This window comes from Nilaparvata lugens, chromosome 8, assembly GCF_014356525.2.
Source record: "Nilaparvata lugens isolate BPH chromosome 8, ASM1435652v1, whole genome shotgun sequence".
NCBI classification, from domain to species: Eukaryota; Metazoa; Arthropoda; class Insecta; order Hemiptera; family Delphacidae; genus Nilaparvata; species Nilaparvata lugens.
The window spans coordinates 13,505,847-13,528,443 of record NC_052511.1 but is presented as its reverse complement, the minus strand read 5'-3'; the positions used below and the strand labels follow the sequence as shown (position 1 = coordinate 13,528,443).

Here is a 22,597-nt window from a genome sequence, read left to right as displayed (position 1 = left end):
CAGTTCAATTCCAGTGTCGATAAAATCTTTTGGACGCTAGTTGTCCAAATTTTGAAAGAACCATCGATTTTTCACACTAGTTATTATGAAATGACTAACATTTACTTTTTTTTTTAAATAAAGTATCGCCATCTACCATTAAGTCTTCAGACCAGTTGATTGCGTTTCAGAGGTTCCCAGTAGATTATTATTTATATTTGAAATGTTTAAGTCTGATTGAAAAGACGAAATCGAAAAATCAACGAATCGTGAAATTCGAGACGCGAATCATCTAGAGAGTATTTCCTGTATAGCACTCAAATTGGGTACAGTGGACTATTCGAAGCTTTCTTCTGAAATTCACTACTGAAATGGCTGTACCATATTTGTTTAGATGTTTATTCAGGTCTTGGTAATTTGAAGAATTTAAAAAACGGTGTACGTATATATATACAGTCTAGTCGAGGCAGCCGAGCCGATAAGACGTACTGCCGTGTTTCTCTATCAATCTGAATCGTGTTCCGTATTCTCGTTTGAACTAGTTACTGTCAGTTAAAGTTTTTCAAGGTGTTTTTATTTAAAACATACTAAAATGTCAGGAACCTGTGGCGTTTGCAATGTTAATTTAAGCTCTAGTAAGGCTTCGGATGTGGTTGCATGTTCCGGTAGCTGCAAAAAATCCTTTCATCTTGCCTGCATAAAAGACGATAGTGAGGAGACAAAAGTGCGTTCTGTGAAGCAATGGAGATGTAAAGACTGTCGTGATTTCAATAGTCTGATTTCGGATTCCAATGCCAACATTACCAAGGATTTTATGCGAAAGGTACTGGAAGGTTTCAGGAATGACTTCTTCCGAGAACTTAAATTAGTGAGAGATGAAATGGCAGGAGTGGTTGAATCGATTGGGTTCCTATCGGATAAGGTCGACGCAAACAATAGCTTATTGGATGAACTAAGAAAGGACGTTACTAAACTGCAAAACGAAAACAAATTTTTGCGAGCAGCCAATGCATCTGTTAATGCGGCCAACGACGTCATGCAAGAGCGGATTAGAGCGTTGGAACAATACACGCGACGTGACAACGTCGAGATCAGCGGCGTTCCAGCGACAGCCAATGAAGACGTGGTCAAACTGGTGAAAGACGTCGGAGGAATGATTGGATGTGCAGTGGATGATGCACACATCATCGCGGCTCACCGTGTGCCCAGCTTCCGAAACGACCGACCGCCGTCCCTCGTCGTCCATCTCAGCTGTCGAGCCATCAGGGATGAGTGGATCAAACGTTTCAAGGAAAATAGGAATGCTGCCACTGCCGACAGAATAAACGCGTCCTTTCCAAAGCAAAAAGTGTTTGTGAACGAGCATCTTGCCCCAGTGAACAAATTGTTTTTATCCAAATTAAAAAAGAAGTGCCGAGCCATAGGGTACACGTACGTATGGTTTCGTGAGGGAAAATTCTTTGTTAGGAAATCGAATGGTGAGAGATGTCAGAGAATTGTGACCGATGCTGATATTGAAAATCTGAAGTAGGTTATTTTATCGGAGTGATAGAGATGTTTCAATATTGGAGAATGGTTTTGATTGTATTTCATTTTATTTTATTTGTTTTCATATATTATGTTAATTTAAGTTTTTGTAATTTCATATTTTGGTATGGAGGATGATAACGATTATCTACATACATTGAATGATATCTTTTTTGAAACAGTTACTGACAAAAAAACCGTATTCACTCTAATACATTGTAATATTAGAAGTATGCGTCAAAATTTCAACAGTTTTCTGACAGAATTCTCACACGTAAAAAACCCGGTCACGTTCATAGTATTAAGTGAAATTTGGATAAACTCTGATGAATTAAATATGTACAATATACCGCATTATAATATGTTTGCTCACTGTAATGATGCTTATAGATCAGGAGGAATAATTTGTTACGCTCTGAACTCTGTCTGTGTTACCGAACAAGATTTCAATTGTATGAAAACAGCCGATTCTATTCTATTGAATGTGAAAATTAATAAACATTATTTCAAATTACTTTGTGTTTATAGACTGCAAGAATTTACAGAAAAAAGCTTTATAACTGAACTAGAGCAAAGTATGCATTATTTAACTTCAAATGCAATTATAGTAGGAGATATTAATATTGACTTATTAAATGGTAAAGAAAATTCAACAATCTATCTAAGTTTAATGGAAAATAATGGCTTCTCATCTATTGTCGATAAAGCAACTAGAATTACCTCAAGAACTAAAACCCTTATTGACCATATTTTCATCAAACATAGACAAATAAATAGTTTTAAGCATGCTATCTTTGATCTGAACATCACTGACCATTGTCTGCTAGGGCTAAAATTTGATGAAAACCGTATTAATCTTGAAGATAATTCATCGTTATCTGTTACTAAGCAATCAATAACCGATATTGATAAAGTTTGTGAATGTCTTCAATTACTTGATTGGAATGATGTGTATCAGATAGAAGATGTAAATTTAAGTTATGAGAGATTTCATTCTATTCTAACGGACCTAGTTAATAAATGCTCTAAAACTATAAATTCTAATAATAGACTTACAAAAGCTAAGATCATAAGTCCGTGGATTACCACAGACCTTTTACGTAAAATAGAAAGGAGAAGGAAATTATACAAATTATTAAAAAAAAGACCTTATGATACACCCTTAAGAGACCATTATAATACTTATTATGACAATCTGAAAAATGAAATTGATTCTACAAAGAGAAACTTCTATTCAAATTGTATTCGTATTGCTGATGGAGATCCGGCCAGACAGTGGAGAGTAATCAACAGCTTAACTGGTGAAAGCCGTAATCAAATTTTTGATAAGGTGGAATTGGAGGACGGTACTATTGAGTGCGACCCCCAAAATGTAGCCAACAAAGTTAATCGTTATCTAATCAATGTTGTTCAGCCCGATTGCAATACACCTTCTTCTGTCTGCCTTGGTCTTTATCATCAGTGCCGTTCCTTTTTCATAGAACCAACTACAGATAATGAAATCTTAAAAGTTATCTCTAATCTTAAAAATAAGAAATCATCCGGCTTTGATAAATTTAATGTTCTACTAATAAAAAGAATTGCCTTATATATTGCACCCGTACTGACCCATATTTTTAACTTAAGCTTCAGTAAAGGAGTTTTCCCAGAAATGTTAAAGTTGAGTGTCGTAATACCAATTTTCAAAAAGAAAAATTCAATAAAATTAAATAACATCAGACCTATTAGCTTGCTTTCCGTTTTCTCAAAAATCCTAGAAAAGCTTATGATAAATAGATTAGTAAATTACCTAAATAAAAATAATTTTTTCTCCCAAAAGCAGTTCGGCTTCCAAAAAGGAAAATCGACTGAAGATGCCCTTTTAAATTTCTCAAATCTAGTTTACAATAGTTTGAATAATAGCAATAAAACAACCGGTCTCTATATAGATTTCACAAAAGCATTCGATTTAATTAATCATGAAATTCTATTTTTAAAGCTTGAGGCGGCCGGAGTCAGGGGAGTGGCGCTGCGGTGGTTCCGCAGTTTTCTGAGTAACAGGGAACAGCAGGTGAGGGTTGGCGCTGAGGGCTGCCTCAGTAGCCCCCTTCCCGTCACCGTCGGCGTCCCCCAGGGCTCCGTTTCCTCAGCTATTTTATTCATTATCTTTATTAATGATCTCTTAAATATAAAGTTCAATGGAATAATTCAAGCCTTTGCAGATGACATTGCTTTCTTGTACTCCCATAAAAGCAAAGAAGTTATAAAAAATAATATAGTAGCTGATTTGAGTATCCTGAGAGAATGGTGCAGTAAAAATAAAATGATAGTTAACGTATCTAAGACAAAATACATAAACTTCGACTATAGAGCTGTAGACTTTTCCGCCCCAATCCTATATCATTCTCAAGGGTGTACTCGAGAAGACTGCAGCTGCGAAGAAATTGAAAGAGTTGACTCTTTTAAATATTTAGGACTAACATTTGATGAAAAAATGTCTTGGAAAAAACACATTCAGATTTTACATGGTGACATTAGAAGATCAATAAGGAAATTCTATTATCTCAGAAATTTATGTGATCAAACTCTGATGAAATCATTATATTATGCTTTGATTCATTCTCGGCTCCAGTACGGTTTGATATGTTGGGGTGGAACATTCAAAACTTTCATAAATAGATTGCGAATATCACAAAATCATATTATTAGATTAATATTACATAAAAGAAAAAGAGAAAGCTCTTTCCCCTTATATTGCAATTTGAAAATCATGCCTATTCAAAATCTTTATATTTTTAAGGTTCTAAAAATGTTTTATTTAATAAGTGGAAATTGTGGAATTGAAAACCTGTATTACAATATGAGAAGTAATGATAGGATTCTGTACCGTACCCCTAAAGTTAAAAAATGTATTTTTAGAAATTCTTGTTTGTTTATAGGGCCCTATTTATTTAATAAATTACCACTTAATATTAAAATATGTGCTTCTTACACTAAATATTGTAAAAAACTCATACATTGGCTATTTGAATTGAATGATACATCGACCTTGAGAACTGTATTGAGATAACTTATCCGTTTATATGCCTATTCTGTTCTATTATCTTATGTTTATATATTACCTACTTTGTTTACTTTGTTGATATTAACTGATTATAATATTGCAAATCCTAATAATGATCATATTATCCATGGTGTATTAGACAAGATGTTTACACGCTGCAGGTAGTACTGACGACTATTCAAGTTTATTATGCTAGACTAGACTCAAACTATTGTTGTTTTATAAATTTAATATTATGTATTACACACTGATCACAATAACTGGATAACGTGATCAGTTAATTTCCAAGATTCTGTTTGTGTTTTTACTATGTCTCTCAAGAAGGAAATAAATTCATTTATTCATTTATTCATTTATTCATATCGTGGATATGAAAAGGAATTCTGAACTTGCTTGAGAGAACAATAATGTTATGAATGGAAAAATAGTGATTCTTACCAACTGAAGGTCTGAATATTGAGATAGGTAGTCCAGCACCCTCACTCTTGACCACTTGTTCACCAAGCGCCTTGGTGAAAGTGTAGGTGTTTGGCCAATCTCCTACCAGTCTGAAAAATTAATAAATCAAAAACATTGTCACGATATGATAAGTTTTATAGAATAGGTGTATGTTTTGCTGAGAATGATGTGCAGCATATAAAATGTTTTGAAAGATGATGTTGATGAAAATGATAATAATGACATTAGTGAAACAAGATTTCCAGATTTTCCTTGAACATTTTTGTTTAAGTCACGTGTTAGTTGGAATCATGTTCATTGATGTGAATTGCAACAAATTTCGTAGCGTATTGATAACCGATTTCGATTATTCATAATAGAGAAGATTAGCCTACTTCAATATGGTGGCTCGTAGCTCTCCTGAAACTGAACCCTATGTAAAACCATCTCTCTCATCTTTTTCTGTTTAAGTCTTCATTTTTTTTCTTTTTATCATTTAGAAATTAATTCTATTCATTATTTTATGTATTATAATGCAACAGGATTCCCTAGATCTAAAATATGAATAAAAATAATAAATCGGTAGGTTTAATTAATGATATGTTAGTTAGTTATTCATCAATGCAGCTTATGTTAAGTTTGAAAAATGACTTACTCTGGTGTAAGTTTATCCAACTCTTCATCGTCCTTGGTCTTGGTCATCTGCATTATATCCTCATAACTGATCGGAGTTGAATAGAATTTCTCTTCGATATACAGTTTGTTGCAGTTTGCAAAGGCAGTCGATACATGGACCATTGACTGAAATAAAAAAAAAGGATAAAATTATTTTCGAAATTTAAAACACTTATTACAGACAGTCATTAAAAATTGAAGACATACGATTGAAATGTGTATGACTTTATTATATACAGCACACAGAATAGATTGTTGACTGAATCATATAGTATGCGCTCAAAAAGTTCAAAACATTTATATAATTTTATAAGCCTAGACAGTCAGAAAAATCAAAAACATAAGAATGGATACTCAACACACTGAAACCATGAGATTTAAATATCTAACTTATTCACGCACAAAAGATTGCCGACTAAATAATTATGGTATGCCTGGAAAATTATGAGTTAGAAAGCTACGAATAATAGTATAATAGTAGGTACCTACACCATTGTTTGATCTTGATGCTTTACTGTTCTATGTAAATCATACCGTATTCAAGTTAATACGACAAGTCGTTTGGTCTATACTCTGTGTATAAAATGTGATAAACTCAAGGATGATGGAATGAGAAACAAACAAATAAGGAGGAGCGTAGGCTACTCACAGCCAAATTCTTGATCTGCTTGGCGAAGGCGAGCACCTCCCTGGCTCCATAGACGTTGATGTCGACTGCCAGACGGATCTTCTCGTCGAAGCGCACTGTGGCCGCTCCGTGGAAAATGACGTTGATGTTGTTGACGAGCATCTGGTGGTCGGCGGGGGTCAGACCCAGGTTGGGCAGGCAACAGTCGCCGGCCACCACAGTGATCTTCTTCCTGTAGTCAGGCACCTCTGCTTTCAGGCGCTTGTACAACTGCAAATTGTCCACAAAAAAAAATATTAGTTTTGCCGGTACGCGGAATCTCTTATATATATTCATTTTTATATCATGAGAAAATTAGAGAGACGCCACAGAGAAAGATTTTCATAATGAAATAGAGTTTTCTTAATTGAATTTTCATAATGGTCTTGTGGATAGAGTGCTTGCGAAGCAGCCTACAGATCCCCGGTTCGAACCCGCTCATCACCAAAAGTTTTTGAACAGGTCACTTCCATGTTATCGGATGGGCACGTTGAACTGTCGGTCCCGGCTGAAGTATGACAGTCGTAAGGTTGTGTTATAATTATATAAAGGGTACTTGATTATCTTTATTGCATTTCAATAATCAGTAGCCTTAGAAAGAAAAGTAAATACAGATTTTCATCCATAGTCGGCTCCTACTTCTAGCAATAAACAGCAAGAAAATAATGTTTCTTTGTAGATGGTGTAGAGAAAATTCAGTCTCTATACGAAATAAATACAAAAGGACCCGATTTTCTTGTTTCTAAAGTCAGAACAAATGCATTTGAATAAGGTATCTAGGTACTGAAATAATTCCTACTTTTTGTGAGTAAAGTTTACTCTGGAATTCATATGGCAGGCTACCGGTACTGTATATCAATTTCCTAATAATTGAGCGAGCGTGGTGAGTTTTCACTGATGATGACTATCGCCTCGAGTCATTCGTTTGTGGGTTTATGGGTTTGTTCGGGGATTACTCTCGTTTTCTTTCATCGATAAACCTAAAGTTTTGAACACTTAGTGCCGATTGCACAACAGCCAGTTAAATTTTGATCCTGATTAATTCCACGAGAACCAATAAGAGAAGCCGTCGTTTCAAAAACGTCTTCTCCGATTGGTTCTCGTAAAATTAATCACGGTTAAAATTTAACCGGCTGTTTTGCAACCGAGCCATTTTCTTTGAACCATTACGTATATAGATCGATTTCGTTGTCAAACGAAATTGACTCTCACTTCTTCGTCCTTTTTGAGGATATAACAGGATGACATTGAAACTGTGTAGTATAAGAAAAAGTAGACTATACTATTCAATTATTCATAGTAGGCTACAAATTGTAGTATTTTTTGTGAAGTAAAGAATTGTGTTCTTTCCTGCAAGCTGTCCTATTGGAAATTCAATGATTCCTCACCCTATCCTCGAATATTTCATCGAGACGTTGATTGACATCTTTTCCCTTCTTCGTTCTGATGAGGACGTAGAGTTGCTTCATATGAGGCATGGATCTGAGCAGCTTCTCCGTGAGGACTTTACCCATGAAACCAGTGGCTCCAGTCAGCATAACATTTTTCCCCCTGAAGAACTCCTGGATGTTAGTGCCTTGAACATTCTCAGGAACCTAGAAAACAAAAAAATTCCTCGAATTAAATAAAAAATGATCCAACTAAGATTGCATAACGTGGATATAGTACCTAGCTGATGAAAACACTCAGAACATTAAGTATGGTATTAAAAAATCCTGAGAGTTTTCCATTTTACAAGAAATTATAAGCTGGCTGGGCTACTAATACATTTTTCATAGAACTATTAGGATTAATATTATGGAGTGTACTTTTTCATTGCTAAATCAATTGAAAAGTTAATTAAACAAAAATGTTTTTTATGCGATTTGTCCCAAGTGTCGTCTATTTTGATACTGTAATTGAAAAAGTGAATTGAATCACGTAATGAAGGTAGTCTAGTTCTTAAATTTTATTTTAGCAATAAAACTTTGCGCATAAGTATATCAACTACTTTGTTTTTTAAATTTTGTCTTTATTTAGTAACCGCTTTTCGAACTGCTAATAAAATAAACTTAATTGAGTTGATATACATTCCAGTTTCTAGAGATTTGAGCATGATATACTCGATCCAAAAATAAGATTCAGTGTCACACTCTTTTGAACAACTTAAAACAATAAAACGTTGACTGTTCAACAACCACAAACATTTATAGCTTTTTTTTAGGTATCATAGTGACACCTTCAAATATATAAGAACGTCAAGGTGAGGAATAAAACTCATTTTGAAAAGTACATCAAAGTGAAACCACAATTTTTTATAAAAACACATCAAATTTTTGGAGTAGTACCAAACTTGATCCTTTGAAAATGATTTGAGTACATAAAAACGCACAATCAGACACGTTTTAGAATTCCGAAAGCCATTTCAGTTCCTGTTGGTACAGTCACAGAGCGTGTTCAGTTCACCACCAGATTCCAGTTAATCAAAACAAGCAGAGTTCTAAATCAAGACGAGTTTTTTATACATTTTTTAGCAGCACCTCAAGGTTGCTAGCCTTATCAGCTGTTCTTCCTAGCAGCATTTATAGTAATCCAACATGCATTTCAATAATTGGTACATTTATTTCAAATAGTTTGAAATCCATTTGAAGCAGTTAGTAGCCTCATAGTACAGTTACTATCTATCAGAGACAGTTTGGCCATTGGAACTTTATTCCGCCGCCGCCGCCGCTATTAAGATTCCAAATAAATGATTTTTATAATGGAGCTTATACATGGGATTATAAGTAAAATTGCTGGCCCGTACTTACTGGAGCATATATTTTCGTGATTACCAACTTCGACTCAATCTCTTTCGAGTTTTTTTATATTCCCAATATAGTTTTGGAACTTGAAAAAGTAAATGGTAGATTTGCGATTAAAAATGAAAGGTAGAGAAATGCAAATTTGGAATGCATTGAGATAGGATTATACAGTTTGTTTGGAATCTTAATGGCGGATTTGTACCACGTGATCAAGCTAGCCAATTAAAAACGTGACAGTCGATGGCCAAACTGTTTCTATAATAATATAGTAACTGTAGTAATAGGTGCAAATGTTCAATTTAATCTGAATGGCCAACTTCTTGTCATGTTCACGATAAGCTATGGCTTATGATATGACGAGTAGTGCATCGACAATAATTAATACATGACATTGATTAATATGATTGTATTCAAAATGTTTAATGATTATTCTCAATATTGATTGCTGGAGTAGACGATTATGATTATAATTAATTGGAATCAATTTCATTACATGCACTAACAAGTAGAACTCTGTATTTATAGGTCTATTATCACTGGATGGATCTCTTTAGGCTGAACTGAACTCTCGAGAGTTCAAATTGTGAATGGGAAAATAATCAATGAGTCCAAAACACCATTGAAATTTTAATACGAATTTTTCTTCCTTATGGAGAGGAGAATATTTGATAGAAGATTACGAGAGGAAAAATACAATCCGGAAAATCCCTAATTGAATAACCAGTTGCAATAGACGTTATTCAACTACATAATTTAATAGCTCTATTATTCTAATAGCTTCTAGTTGTAAGTTCAATCGAATAAGTAATGAACAAGTCATATCATATTCATCAGTTGTTGTCATTAGCTCTTTCACTTAACTTTATCTTATTATTTGAGTGAAAATAATACCCCATTGATATTCGTTAACCATTGATAAGGAGAAAATGGAAGAGGTGAGGATTGAAGGAAGGAGACCAAGAGGACGACCGGAACGACGATGGAAAGACACAGTGGTCAACGAAGTGGTGAAGAAAGGATGCAGATGGCTACAGGTTGACGACGAGCGATGGTGGGAAGACCGACGAAGATGGAGGAGCATTGTTCATACCCGGTACTAGCTGGAACGGGACACGGAATATGTCTGTTTGAATTGATAAGGGTGACATTTTATTCTTGCCAATCGTTATGAAAGTCAGTAATCTATAATTTAAAAACTATTGATAGGTATTAAACCTGTAATAATTAATGCCTGGTATATGTACCGTTTTGTTTTTTGTGTAAAGATAAATAAATACATATCAAATATTATCAGGTCGACTTGATTAATATATATATATATATAAAAGCGAAATGGCACTCACTCACTGACTGACTGACTCACTCACTCGCAGAACTAAAAATCTACCGGACCAAAAACGTTCAAATTTGGTAGGTATGTTCAGTTGACCCTTTAGAGGCGCACTAAGAAATCTTTTTGCAATATTTTAACTCTAATGGTGGTTTTTAAGGGTTTAAAGTTCGTCTTTTAGCATGTATATTCTTCTTATTCTCTTGATTATAATTATTGATAAAAGGCCATACCATATGATATAGAACTATAATCTAGAGAGAGTACCTCTTCGAAACAGTTGTTAACTGGTAACTAAATCAATAATTTTGTCAGGTTGGCATTAAGTTGAATTGACTTTATTAGGTTGGCACTTAGTTGAAGATTGAAATGCATTTATCGCGGAAAAATTGATTGGGCACTGCTACTTCAATCGGAGCTATTCCTTTTCCGCGATAATTGAATATTATATTACTAGCCGTCAGGCTCGCTTCGCTCGCCATATCCGTTTAGCCAGACGTTTAGTCTGGACCCCCGACTGGATCGTCCTAGCATATGATAAAAATGCTCAAATGAAAATTGCAGGCGAGCGAAGCGAGCTAGCTAGACGGATATGGTGAGCGAAGCGAGCCTGACGGCTAGTGAATATTATATTTTTATTTCCGATATAGACTGATTTGATATGAATTTACATTCCATAATACACAATTCAAATATATGATCAGAAAAGGATCATTTCAGAGAAAATTTCTCTTGAAACCCTGTTATTCATTGACAACTCTTCATCCAAAACATTATTGATTCCTTTTAAACCTAATTCTAAGATACAAGCTCTTTCATGCTTTGACTTACTGAAGAAGCTTTCCTTTGGGAAAATGAATAGCCTATTAATTAAGAGTATTTACTGTACGGTATTAATATTGATTAATAAAATAATATTGATCCATAATAATCCGTGAAATAATAAGCAAGAGACGAGAAACAGGATACAGCTATTTCAGATATAGTAATTCTATTAGACACCTGTAAAGGAATGAGACGAGGAAGTTGCTTGGACACTTTTTTCACCCACGATAGTTGGATTTGTTCAAGGAGTCCGCTCACTTCCGTATCTTCGTTCAACTTATATGTGTATCAACTGCACAAAAAATTATAGAGGTCAAGGCCAGATAGAAGGTGACTGATCGATGTGCATTTCCAATTTTGTACAGTTATAGAAGTTTTAAAACCAAACAAGATCCATTTCATCTTAGTTAATTGTTGTATCATATCAAGCAAATATTTTAAAGCTTCATTTAGGATCCACTTCAATAAGTTACTGAAAGAATCAACTTGATATATAAAGACTGTCTGCGATATAGGGGGTTCTTCTTGAAAGAGATCTTCAGTAATATATAGCTCAAATCAATATCCTTTGAGTAAAACAGTTTACTCGAACTTCATGTGCATTATCCTCTTCACTGAAACGTTTATTAGACTACTCTCTGAGAGAGTTGTAGTGAGTACTGTTTCTCTTAATATTGATGAAGTATTAACAAATATTCGATTTCATATATACCGAGTATTTCAAGCTACTATCCTCTCTTCTTCAAGAAATATTCATTCTCACTAATGATATCGTGGACATTTCAATTTGAACCGCATAGTGAACATTTTTTTGCGTCAGTACTAGTTGACGAAGTGAATTTGGAATCACGATTAAGCGAAATTACTTAAAATAGGCCTATGCCTATCAACTCAATTTTGCATAAACAGATCCAGATATCAGTTTTCTCAAGATATTTCAGGAAAATCCTATTTTTGAAGAACGATTGACAAGAGAAGTTTCACGAATTCGTAGTTGTATAGGGCCAAGCCACGAAGCTTACATTCTTGTAGCAAGATGCTATTGAGTTTTTTCAGATAATCTATTTGATTTTCCCTTACAGTAATATACTTATCAGTATATAACTGCAGTTTGATACGTTAACCATTTTCAACCACAAGAGAAATCTGTTACAAAATTTATAAATTCTTTTCTTTGGGTTATGTGATACTCCACTCGCCGAAGAGCTCGAGAGGATTAAGGTACACAAAAAAATCCAATACTCTGCAATTAATAGTCCATCTTGATTCTACAAGTTAAAGAATCTTAGTCAAATTTTAAGATGATAAGTTACAATAAGTTTCAGTAAGTTGTAGTCAGTTATAAAATTATTGATCAGTTTACCACTTAGGACTCTTTGAAACTCCTCTCTCTGAATATCTCAAGAGGAGTATCCAATAAACAATCACGTAGCCTATTTACCTTTTTTGACTTTTATAATTATGAATTGAGAAAAGTCACATGTATTAATAGTGGGAGAGTTTATTAGATGTATTTTTAGAGAGGTATCGGGTTCGATTCCCGGTCTAAGCACAATTTTTGGACAGTTTCATTCTTCAAATTCTCTTTTGATATTTTGTTATTCAGTCAATATTTGCAGTAGCAGAAGTCCTAAGTTCTATTTATAAAGCTTTCATTGATTATTTTAAATAATTATTAGTGTTAAGAATTGATATGTTTCATTTTACTATGTTTGTAATATGTTTACCTCTTGGGGTTCTTTGAAGCTCCTCTCTCCGAGTAGCTCGAGAGGATCGAGGTAGTACTTTGAGTTGATGATGTCCTTGGTGACGACCTCTTTGTTGCGCCTGGTGGTTGTCGTCTTGCGCTCCATCGCCTTCAGGTGAAGCTCCATTCTGATTGGAGGAGGAGGTCAGGTGCAGAGGAAGAGAGAGAGAGATAGTGAGAGGGTGTTGGCTGGGGTTTGTGGCTGCAAATTCAAGTGGTTTCCAACAGTTGTTCAGGCTACACCATCTTATTGCGGCGCACGTCCTGAGAACATAGCAAATAAATACAATATTAGAAGAAATTGAGAATATGACGATTGAAAATGGAATATTATAGAAGAAGAACACTTGAAAATGGCATGCATGCCGAGAAAATTGAGCGGTTGAAACCGTCGTTAATAACTTCGAAAAATAAATATTCAATTTCATAATTGCCCTAGTATCTATTTACAACATGAGCTATCAAAACAGTTTTCTCACTTTATGGAAACGTATGATACAGTTAACTGTGAAATACTAGATCTCCTATCTCCGTTCTCAAAGGCTTTGAAAACTTATCATAATTGGTTAAAAAGTAATTCGACAACCCTTGTATATTTGAACTCATCATCTATATAGTGTTATGATGATTGATGAGCTCTGGCACTTATCATGGGAACGGGATCATGAATAAGATTTAGAGTAGAGTTTTTAAAAGAGAGTTTGCGCATTAAGTCATAGAAAAACAATAGTGTAAGATATGCTCTATATAGTTATGCTATTGTTTCTCTATGATTAAATGCATTAAATATAGTAGTGTGACTACAAATAAATGATTATTTTATAATATAGTCTCTGTATTATCACCCAGCAATTGCTGCCACCTATTGACAGAGTTTAGTAACTGTCGACCAATCGGGAGAGAGTAGGCGGAATAGGAAAAATGACCCAACATCTTTTGCTGTCTACTGGCAGAATTCATATTTGGAATACAAACTGATGCCCTATGAGGAGAGAGCTGAGAGTAAATTAGTTACCCAACAATTGCTGCCAACTTGGAGTATAGAGTACCGTACTCTTGGAGGCATTTCATTATGATGGGTCAATTTTACCCCACATGATTGTGAAGAATATTGGATCTACTAAGCGTCAAAAAGCGTGAAATCGGCTCTTTTCACGAAAGAGATCATAGGTTTATTTCATACTATCACTATGATTCACGTCTTAATCAAATAACAATACTCTTATTCGACCTCGATACGGAGCAGATAAAAATGAAAAAAAGAAAATGAAAGCGTAGGTTCACAGCATTCTCTTATTGTTGTAATGTACCCGGTACGTTTTAAGCAAGTGAGATTAAAACGTGTGAAATAATAATTATAGAAATGTTCCTAACATGAATGTCTCATGTCAAGGATGACAGCATTCGAACAAACAGAAAATTGAAAAATCTTCCTGTACAAGAAAAAAATGTTGATAATTTGAATACGAATTTCAAATAACATCAAATGAACGTATCTATTGTACAAAAACGTCATTTGAGCATCTTGAATGATATGACGTTGGCCTACATATATTGTTCGAAATCTTTACAAGACTCACCAAATTATCTCACCGATATTTCTGTCACAGAAGACCAAACATCATTTTTGAGAATGGGAAGCCATCAAATGGAAAAAAGTTCTAAAAATTGGCAATCCCAAGCTATCTTCTTGGAGTTGTGAGATGTTCTATTGTCAATTATTACGAAACTACCATTTAAAAATACGAATATCACCAGTAATATCGCCCTCCTAATTAGCTCCGGATTTAACTCAATGGTTTCCACATCAATCCCTATTAATCCCTATTTCAATGTTCAAAATGTAAGAAATCACACTATTTGTTATTGTTTGCCTGGTTTGCTTGGAGGCATATATAGAATTGTCAAAGTGCCTGTTGAAGTCTATTTTGATTGATCCTCCTTATTGGACAAAATTGACCAATAGTCGTCTAATAGTCGTCTAATAGTCGTCAATAGTAGTCTAATTGTTATTCTAATCCTTCCAAGCAAATCATTCCAATAATTATTTAATTTTATTCTTCCAAACTTGTTTGAGATGGAATTTGAAATTGCAGATGACTATTGAAAGATAGTGTAAATCACCCAATTAAGATTATTTTCAGCCAAATTGTGATAGTTTTCTGGCATTGAGAGGTAGAGTAGATAGGCCAATTAAGATTACTCTCAACTAAATTGTGATATTTCTCTGGCATTCAAATAAAGTGGGTATCTTTAGATCAGAAAATAATAATAAATCTTTCAAATTCTTTTGTATTTGAAATTCTCGGATGTATTGTCGTTATAAATGGTAAAATAATGCTATTCAAAGTAAGTTTCTTCACGATCTATCAATCAGTCTTCATCTCAGATTTTCGACTCTATTTTCAATCGTCTCTTATATCTAATAATTATAGCATGCAAAATCTAGATTGTTCATTTGATGGTATAAGTCTACAATCTAAAATAATCATATAACCAGTAATATATTGTTGAAAAGTCAGAGCTCAATGCTGAATTGGAGCAGATATGGCTTCGCCAAAATAGAAGTAGAAGCTAGATGTAGAATGAAAGTATATTGAATTTATTTGGTTAGTATAACATCTGAAATTTTCCAATTTTTATTACTTTGATTATCATAGAGTTCATGAAAAGTTTATTTGTTCATTACTTTGTACAAGAAGTGATTGAATAAATATTGTGTAATCAGTCCGTTATCTTACTAAGGATTGCTTGAAGGTCGTCCTTGAATAAGGATGAATGGAATGAACTAAGCCTGATGAATGAGGTAATGTGCAAGGAGAAAGTAACAGATGGTGTATGTGGTCTATTGATGGACAAGGGAGCGAATAAATGACGGAACTGGATTAAATAACACCTTTGATGGAACAAAAAAGAAAGTGTTTGTACTAGTAAATCATTGAGTCGACAGAGGAGGCCAATCAGTCACTTTTTAAATAGGTGGAGAATCCTTCCACCTCATCCTTCTCTTCCTACTCACCCTCCTCCTCGTCCTCCTCCTCCTCCTCCTCTCCCTCATCCTTTTGAAGAATAAGAAGAAGAAAAAGTAGAAAAAGTAGAAGATGATGAAGAAAAAGAAGAAGAAGAAAAAGTATAAGAAGAAATTTCGCTCACGCATGAAGCTTGATTGACCCAGATCAAAAATGTAATCCTCACAACAACACTGTGCAGCTTCTGAATATTTTCATAAATATTATAATCATGATATTAGGCTATATTGAATGTTAGAAAACAGCTGGGGAGTGAAGATAATGATAAAGTTAATGGTAGTAGAGGATCAAAGATATTGTGAAGCCGTATATTTCCTGGGTTTAGATGTAGATTCTAAAAAATCTGGTGTGGCGCACTCACACAACTTTCCTTGCCTTTATGAAAATTGATCAACTGACGCTAGTGTTCCCGCGCATATCAAATCTACTATTCTAAGATCTGAGACAGCTGGTGACAGGACAATAGCGCTGCAGACACACGAAGTCTGCTATATCTATTCATAGTGAATGATTTAATAGAATCAACAGTTTGCAATTGAATATTCTTATTTTCTCGCATTTCGAGCTTATTTTCAATTTTAGGTGGAAATGTTACTGAACATAAATTGTAGAAATTTATATGCTGAATCTTTTCCACTTAAATTTATTTGTTTAAATTGTATCTGAAGCCTGATAATTGGGAATCTAAAATCAAACTTAGCATAGATACACAGGGGCGGTGCTCCTGGAATTTTTACAGATATGGGACTTGTGGCAGTCGATAGACCTTATCAATGACTTTTTTAGGTATGAATTTGATCAAAATCGTTGAAGCCGTTTTTGAGAAAATCGCGAAAACCCCTGTTTTTGACAGCATTTTTGCCATTTTAGCCGCCATCTTGAATTGCATTTGATCGAAATTGTTCGTGTCGGATCCTTACAGTGTAAGGACCTTAAGTTCCAAATTTCAAGTCATTCCGTTGATTGAGAGATGAGATATCGTGTACACAGACACATATTCACTCATACACACACACACACACACACCACACACACACACACACCACACACACACACACACACACACACACACACACACACACACACACACACACACACACACACACACACACACACACACACAACACACACACACACACACACACACACACCACACACACACACACACACACACACACACCACACACACACACACACCACACACACACACACACACACACACCACACACACCACACACACCACACACACACCACACACACACACACACACCACACACACACACACCACACACACACACACACACACCACACACACACACACACACAACACACACACACACAACACACACACACACACACCACACACACACACACACACACACACACACACACACACACACACACACCACACACACACACACACACACACACACACACCACACACACACACACATACAGACCCAAAAACCTCTTTTTTGGACTCAGGGGATCTTGAAACGTTTAGAAATTTAGAAATTTGGGTACCTTAATTTTTTTCGGAAAGCAATACTTTCCTTACCTATGGTAATAGGGCAAGGAAAGTAAAAAGAGTAAATTAAAAGATCTAACTAATTAGATTGGAGAGATCTTGCAGATTTGAATTGAATTGGCACTTGAAAACCAAGAGGGTAATTTATATAGAATTTTCAATACGGTGATCATTTTTTCATAATTCTCATGAACTTATTGGTGTACAAGCCTTTTCCTCTCTGATATGAATCTGGAATTCTGGTATTCAGAATATTGTCTCTATCTTAGATTGTAATAACTCTCTGGTGGTTCGGTTTCGTATACTTCAGATAGTACAGAATATTATTATTATTAGGTTCCGTACAAATTTATAGTTTATAGTCTACATTAAGTACAAATTCCTAAGTTAAACTTGGAGGAGAATTTTTTCTGCAGAGAAAGTGCAGAGGTCAATGATTATTTTCAATTTGCCTTCAGGTTGAGAAAACTGCACAACCTGGACGCAAATTGACGATCCTCACTGCGACTGCGGTGATATCCAATCAGATGACCATCTGTTGAAATGTCGCCTTGCTCCAGAATGCACAAGACACGAACGAAATGCTTATTCACTGTAGTTCAAAATTCAATTCACATCATCACAGATCACATTCACATCACATACAAGAAAGTAAATAATTTCACACCTCAATTTTAGCATCTAATAATATCTGGTAAACTGATCTTATATTTTATTGATGTTAACGATCCCTTTTTCCCCGCATATAAATAATATCCTTCTTATATGTTGATGTATATATCCATCCTCGTATATCATCCAAAAAACAGATTCGTCTATGTGGGGAAAAATATTCACAATCCTGTCTCCGTGTATTTTGTTCATTGTAAGTTGTATTCTGTTCATATTTGAGAAATGAATTTGATTAGGTTTGAATATCTATAGTTAGGTGTGTGTCACCAGGTCACCACCTCTAGCGTACTGTAGAGACTATACAAATCACACATATGTCATAGGTAGATGTACCTAATCTCACAGAACTGTGCAGTGTTTGAGTGACCTTCGCACTTGTTTGCAGTGTGACACCACTAGTAAAGTCTTCTAGCACTTCTAGCACAGTGTGGCACTGCCACAAGTTGAGGATGTTTGGCTTAACTAATGAACGCTAGGAACTTGAAATTAATCGGAAAGCAGGTTCCAAGAGACGCGACCTTGGGTGGCGCAGTAATCCGCGTGCGCGAGTGTGCCAAGTGACGGTGTGTGATTGGGGAACTTAGCAACTGGGGAATAAAACGAATTACATTTCCATATAGAATTCTACCAATTCTTCTAAACTTGGATTTTTTCAATATCAGGGATATTGTGATGTGTTTAACACGAAGAGGCCCTGTTGATACTTCATTCTATGAATGTGTTTTGGTGAATAATTTTGAAAAATTATTTTCACAAGAAATTATTATTTCAAATGTTTGCAAGAAATTTAGGTGTCAGGTTTTTCGGTTTCTTTCAACTTATTAACACATTAATTAAGTTGTTAGACTGATGGTAAATTGCGACCTTTGATAAAATGTATCAAATAACATGCATGATACCGGTATCTCATCAAGTAAGCCTATTGATTGGCACTTTCCAAATATTTTGCAATCTTATTAATGTAATATATTACTGTTGGAGACCTTATCACGGCAAAATTCAGATAATTAAAGAGATTCCACGATTTAACAAATTACTGTATCTCACCAAGGCTCATGATTAAATACACGCGACAGGTATCACACACTTAACTTCCCTAGACAACTTTCAGAACAATCAACCATCAGTGCATTTTTCACATTCTTGAATGGAGTTGCAAAATGAAATAATGATTTTTAAAAAATTCTCATATTCTTGAATGGCGTTGCAAAATGAAGTAAATGATTTAAAAAAAATAATTTCTTATATTATTCTTGAATGGATTTGCAAAATGATGTGAATAGATGTTTTTACCATTTAACTTTGTATTCAAATCATCCAATCGGCTATCCTTTAAATTACTGTGAAAGTTACTTGTATACGGTTGTTTTCCTTCTCCATTGATATCTGAGTTTGATTGAAGAAGCCGAGAACATGTGCGAGGTCTTTTGATGCTTATCATTTACTAAGTTGAGGGAAAAATTTATTACCAGAACAAAACCAAAAATGAAATCATTAGATGGAAGATGGGTAGTTTTGATTAGAGTAGGCTAGGCCTATCCCGCTATATGGAGACCTGTTTGTGATAATATAAATTCTTGCTGGAGAAAGTGGTCAAACCATATTAGTCCTACATTTCTTGAGTAATAAGAGATCGGTCCATTGTTCTCAGTTATCCCAAACACGGTTATGTAATGGTCTTATTTCAATATCAACATTATCAAATCGAGCCCCGAGGGCCTAGGGGACAGTTTCATAACATGATTCTTTGAAAGACGTATGAGCCTAGTATTCAGCCTGAAGGCTGGTTGATTAGGCTACTTATTGAGTTCATCATTCCTGATTCAGCTGACTTATTTAGTAAACAAACTTGAGTCAATTCCAAGCGACACAGACTACTATTACTACAATATCGATGGACTAATAGAAACCATTATGAGTCGAATAATTATTATCATTTCATTAACACCATGATTTTGAATACTGGAGATGATTTTGTATTCTTTGATGATTGGTAAAAACTTCAACGAGCGACGTAACAGAGAGAGAAGTGGAAAATTCTCAAAATGAATTATCAGCAAGATTAAAAGGTAGCCTTCTCTATCTATTTATTATCAATTAGGTATTTATTTATTTGATTAAAGTTTCAAGGTTCTCCTCTCACTCTATATAAATACAGCTTTGTTGTTATGATAGCATGATTCATATTTGTAGTCTGTATTATTGATTTTTTTTCTTTTTTGTTATATTGGAATGAATAATGGAGAATTTTAAATACATGGAAGAAATTGGATGGAAATCTAAAAACAATTCAACAATGTTCAATTTTGAAGCGATATCTGAGTCCAAATAATTATAAAAAACAATCAATTAGGCTATTTAATGAGAGTAATGTTTTTGAAGTATCTGATTATGAAGCTCAAATCCGATGGGAGAATCAATAGAACCGCTATTTCCTCTTGATTTCCATTATAAATTGGAATTGAATTTGGGTTCACACACAAATTTCAATTAGAAATAGTAGATTGGCAACATTTACAATTTGAACTGCAATTCTAGAATTCAAATATATGGAGAAAGCGCAGACCCATGAAGAAATAATTTCGTCGTTTCCAGTGTATCAAGCAACTAATCTTGAAAAAAACAATGGTATTTCCTCGCCTTGACCAAATTAGAGTGCTCTCTGTCTCTCAATTTGTGTAACGTACGGTATCCGTACAGATTGCGTTATCTTTAAGCTCCTCCACATCAGGTTTGTCTTAAGATAAATTACAGTGGTCAATTAATTAAATATTACTGTACTCTCTAATAGTTACACTTCTGAGGAGTTGTTACTTATTTGAATGAACACCAATTAATGGTCACTCTGTAAACTCTATCCACCTACAAATTTCTAGACGGGAGCTCACGTCTTGATTCTTTTGTCTAGCTTAACCCTGTTGAAAGATCCATTAAACCAGAAGGCTTGTTCAATTATCATTCATTTTCAATCTTCGAAGCCATTATTTGAATGAAGTCCTCGAGTGTAGAAGGTTTCAAGTTTTCATCAATGGCGAAAAATGCGATTGAACAAAAATTACGCGGAATATAATGGCTACGAGAAAAAGGTTAAAATTGCAGCGGCGTAAGGACAAACGTTTTCTCCAATTTTTCTCGTGTTTAAACGAGCTCACGATTTAGATCAATTTTACTAAAAGGGATATTACTATTTGCTTTTAATTTTTCTAACTGTAAATTCTTCTTCCATTTAGATACATAAGACTCAAGATTTCAGCTCCAGCATCGTTTTTTTCATTTTTCAGTGGACTCGCATACCTTTATTTTGCCTACCTATTCCTCTGTTTTTCTTCCTTCCTCCCATTTCTCCCTTCCCTTTTTTCCTCATCATTTCTCTCTTCTCTTCTTCGCCTGCCTATTACATGGGAAACCATAGTTGGCTAGGTACCGTATCTTCCTCTCTTTTTTTTCTCTTCTCCAACACACCCAACCACAAAGCCCATGTTTTTTTATATTTGTAACATTTTATTGTATTTTACTTGTTTTGTAATTCTTTGTCATTTTGTTTTGTCTTGTTTTTTGTGTGTTTTAATAAAATTGAATTGAATTTACAGTAACTACATCACACTTTTTAAAGAGTAATTACTCCAATGATTACTTTCTCAGGAAATAACTTTATTCCCAATCATAATATTATGATTATTTATGCCATTGATGGGTAATGGGAGAAAACATAAAGCAGATTCTTGAATATCATATTTGATACCTCATTATCCAATAATTTAAAATTACTCACGATGATTGAAGTATCAAGTTCAAGAAGCTGGGAAGCAAGATGACTCACCTGAAAAAATACAAAAATGTAACTAATGGATATTTTGAACAATAGATATGAATGATTCCTTAATACTGGTTGGACATTATAGATTAATAATCATAAAGTTAAATGATTATGAATGAATACATATAATAATTGTACTTGGCTGACTTCTGACATATTTACTTGAAACATTCAACTGAATTATGTAAGCATTATTGGAAATAATCTTTTAATGCTGGATATAGTCTGATTCCATTTTTTGTTCAACCTTGCTTTCAACTTTCAACTAGGAAGGCAATCACATAGTTTTTTCAATTCGCTACTGTAATTATTGTGATTCAATGTATGCATGAATAAATATTTGAATAAGTGCAAGGCTCAAATATGAGCAATGACGATCATAAATGAGGACTTTGTTGTTATATTGTAGCGAAAAGGGGCTGAGGCTGAGGTGATATAATGCGGTTATTCAGCTTAGTAGGACAGCACAGTACACCACCATAGCATTGCAACCTGCAAATGAAGCAATAGGTGCAGGCGAAGATTAATTTGATTCAC

General features: G+C 34.5%; 1 protein-coding gene across 2 annotated transcripts in view; it reads right to left on the bottom strand.

Annotated features, from left to right (window-relative positions):
- Positions 1-22,597, bottom strand: part of LOC111044863 (fatty acyl-CoA reductase wat) — a 42,790-nt gene that overhangs the window by 6,000 nt on the left and 14,193 nt on the right. Inside the window, exons 1-6 of one of the 2 annotated variants that reach the window (XM_039433988.1) lie at positions 22,016-22,037; positions 12,995-13,278; positions 7,718-7,924; positions 6,312-6,560; positions 5,643-5,788; positions 4,988-5,097 (exon numbers count right to left, since the gene is read on the bottom strand). In XM_039433988.1, the coding sequence (XP_039289922.1) occupies positions 4,988-5,097; positions 5,643-5,788; positions 6,312-6,560; positions 7,718-7,924; positions 12,995-13,141 (859 nt within the window). In that variant the 5' untranslated portion in view covers positions 13,142-13,278; positions 22,016-22,037. Of the gene's footprint in view, positions 1-4,987; positions 5,098-5,642; positions 5,789-6,311; positions 6,561-7,717; positions 7,925-12,994; positions 13,279-22,015; positions 22,038-22,597 lie in introns of those variants that run through there. The other variant, XM_022330103.2, reaches the window with a different exon arrangement.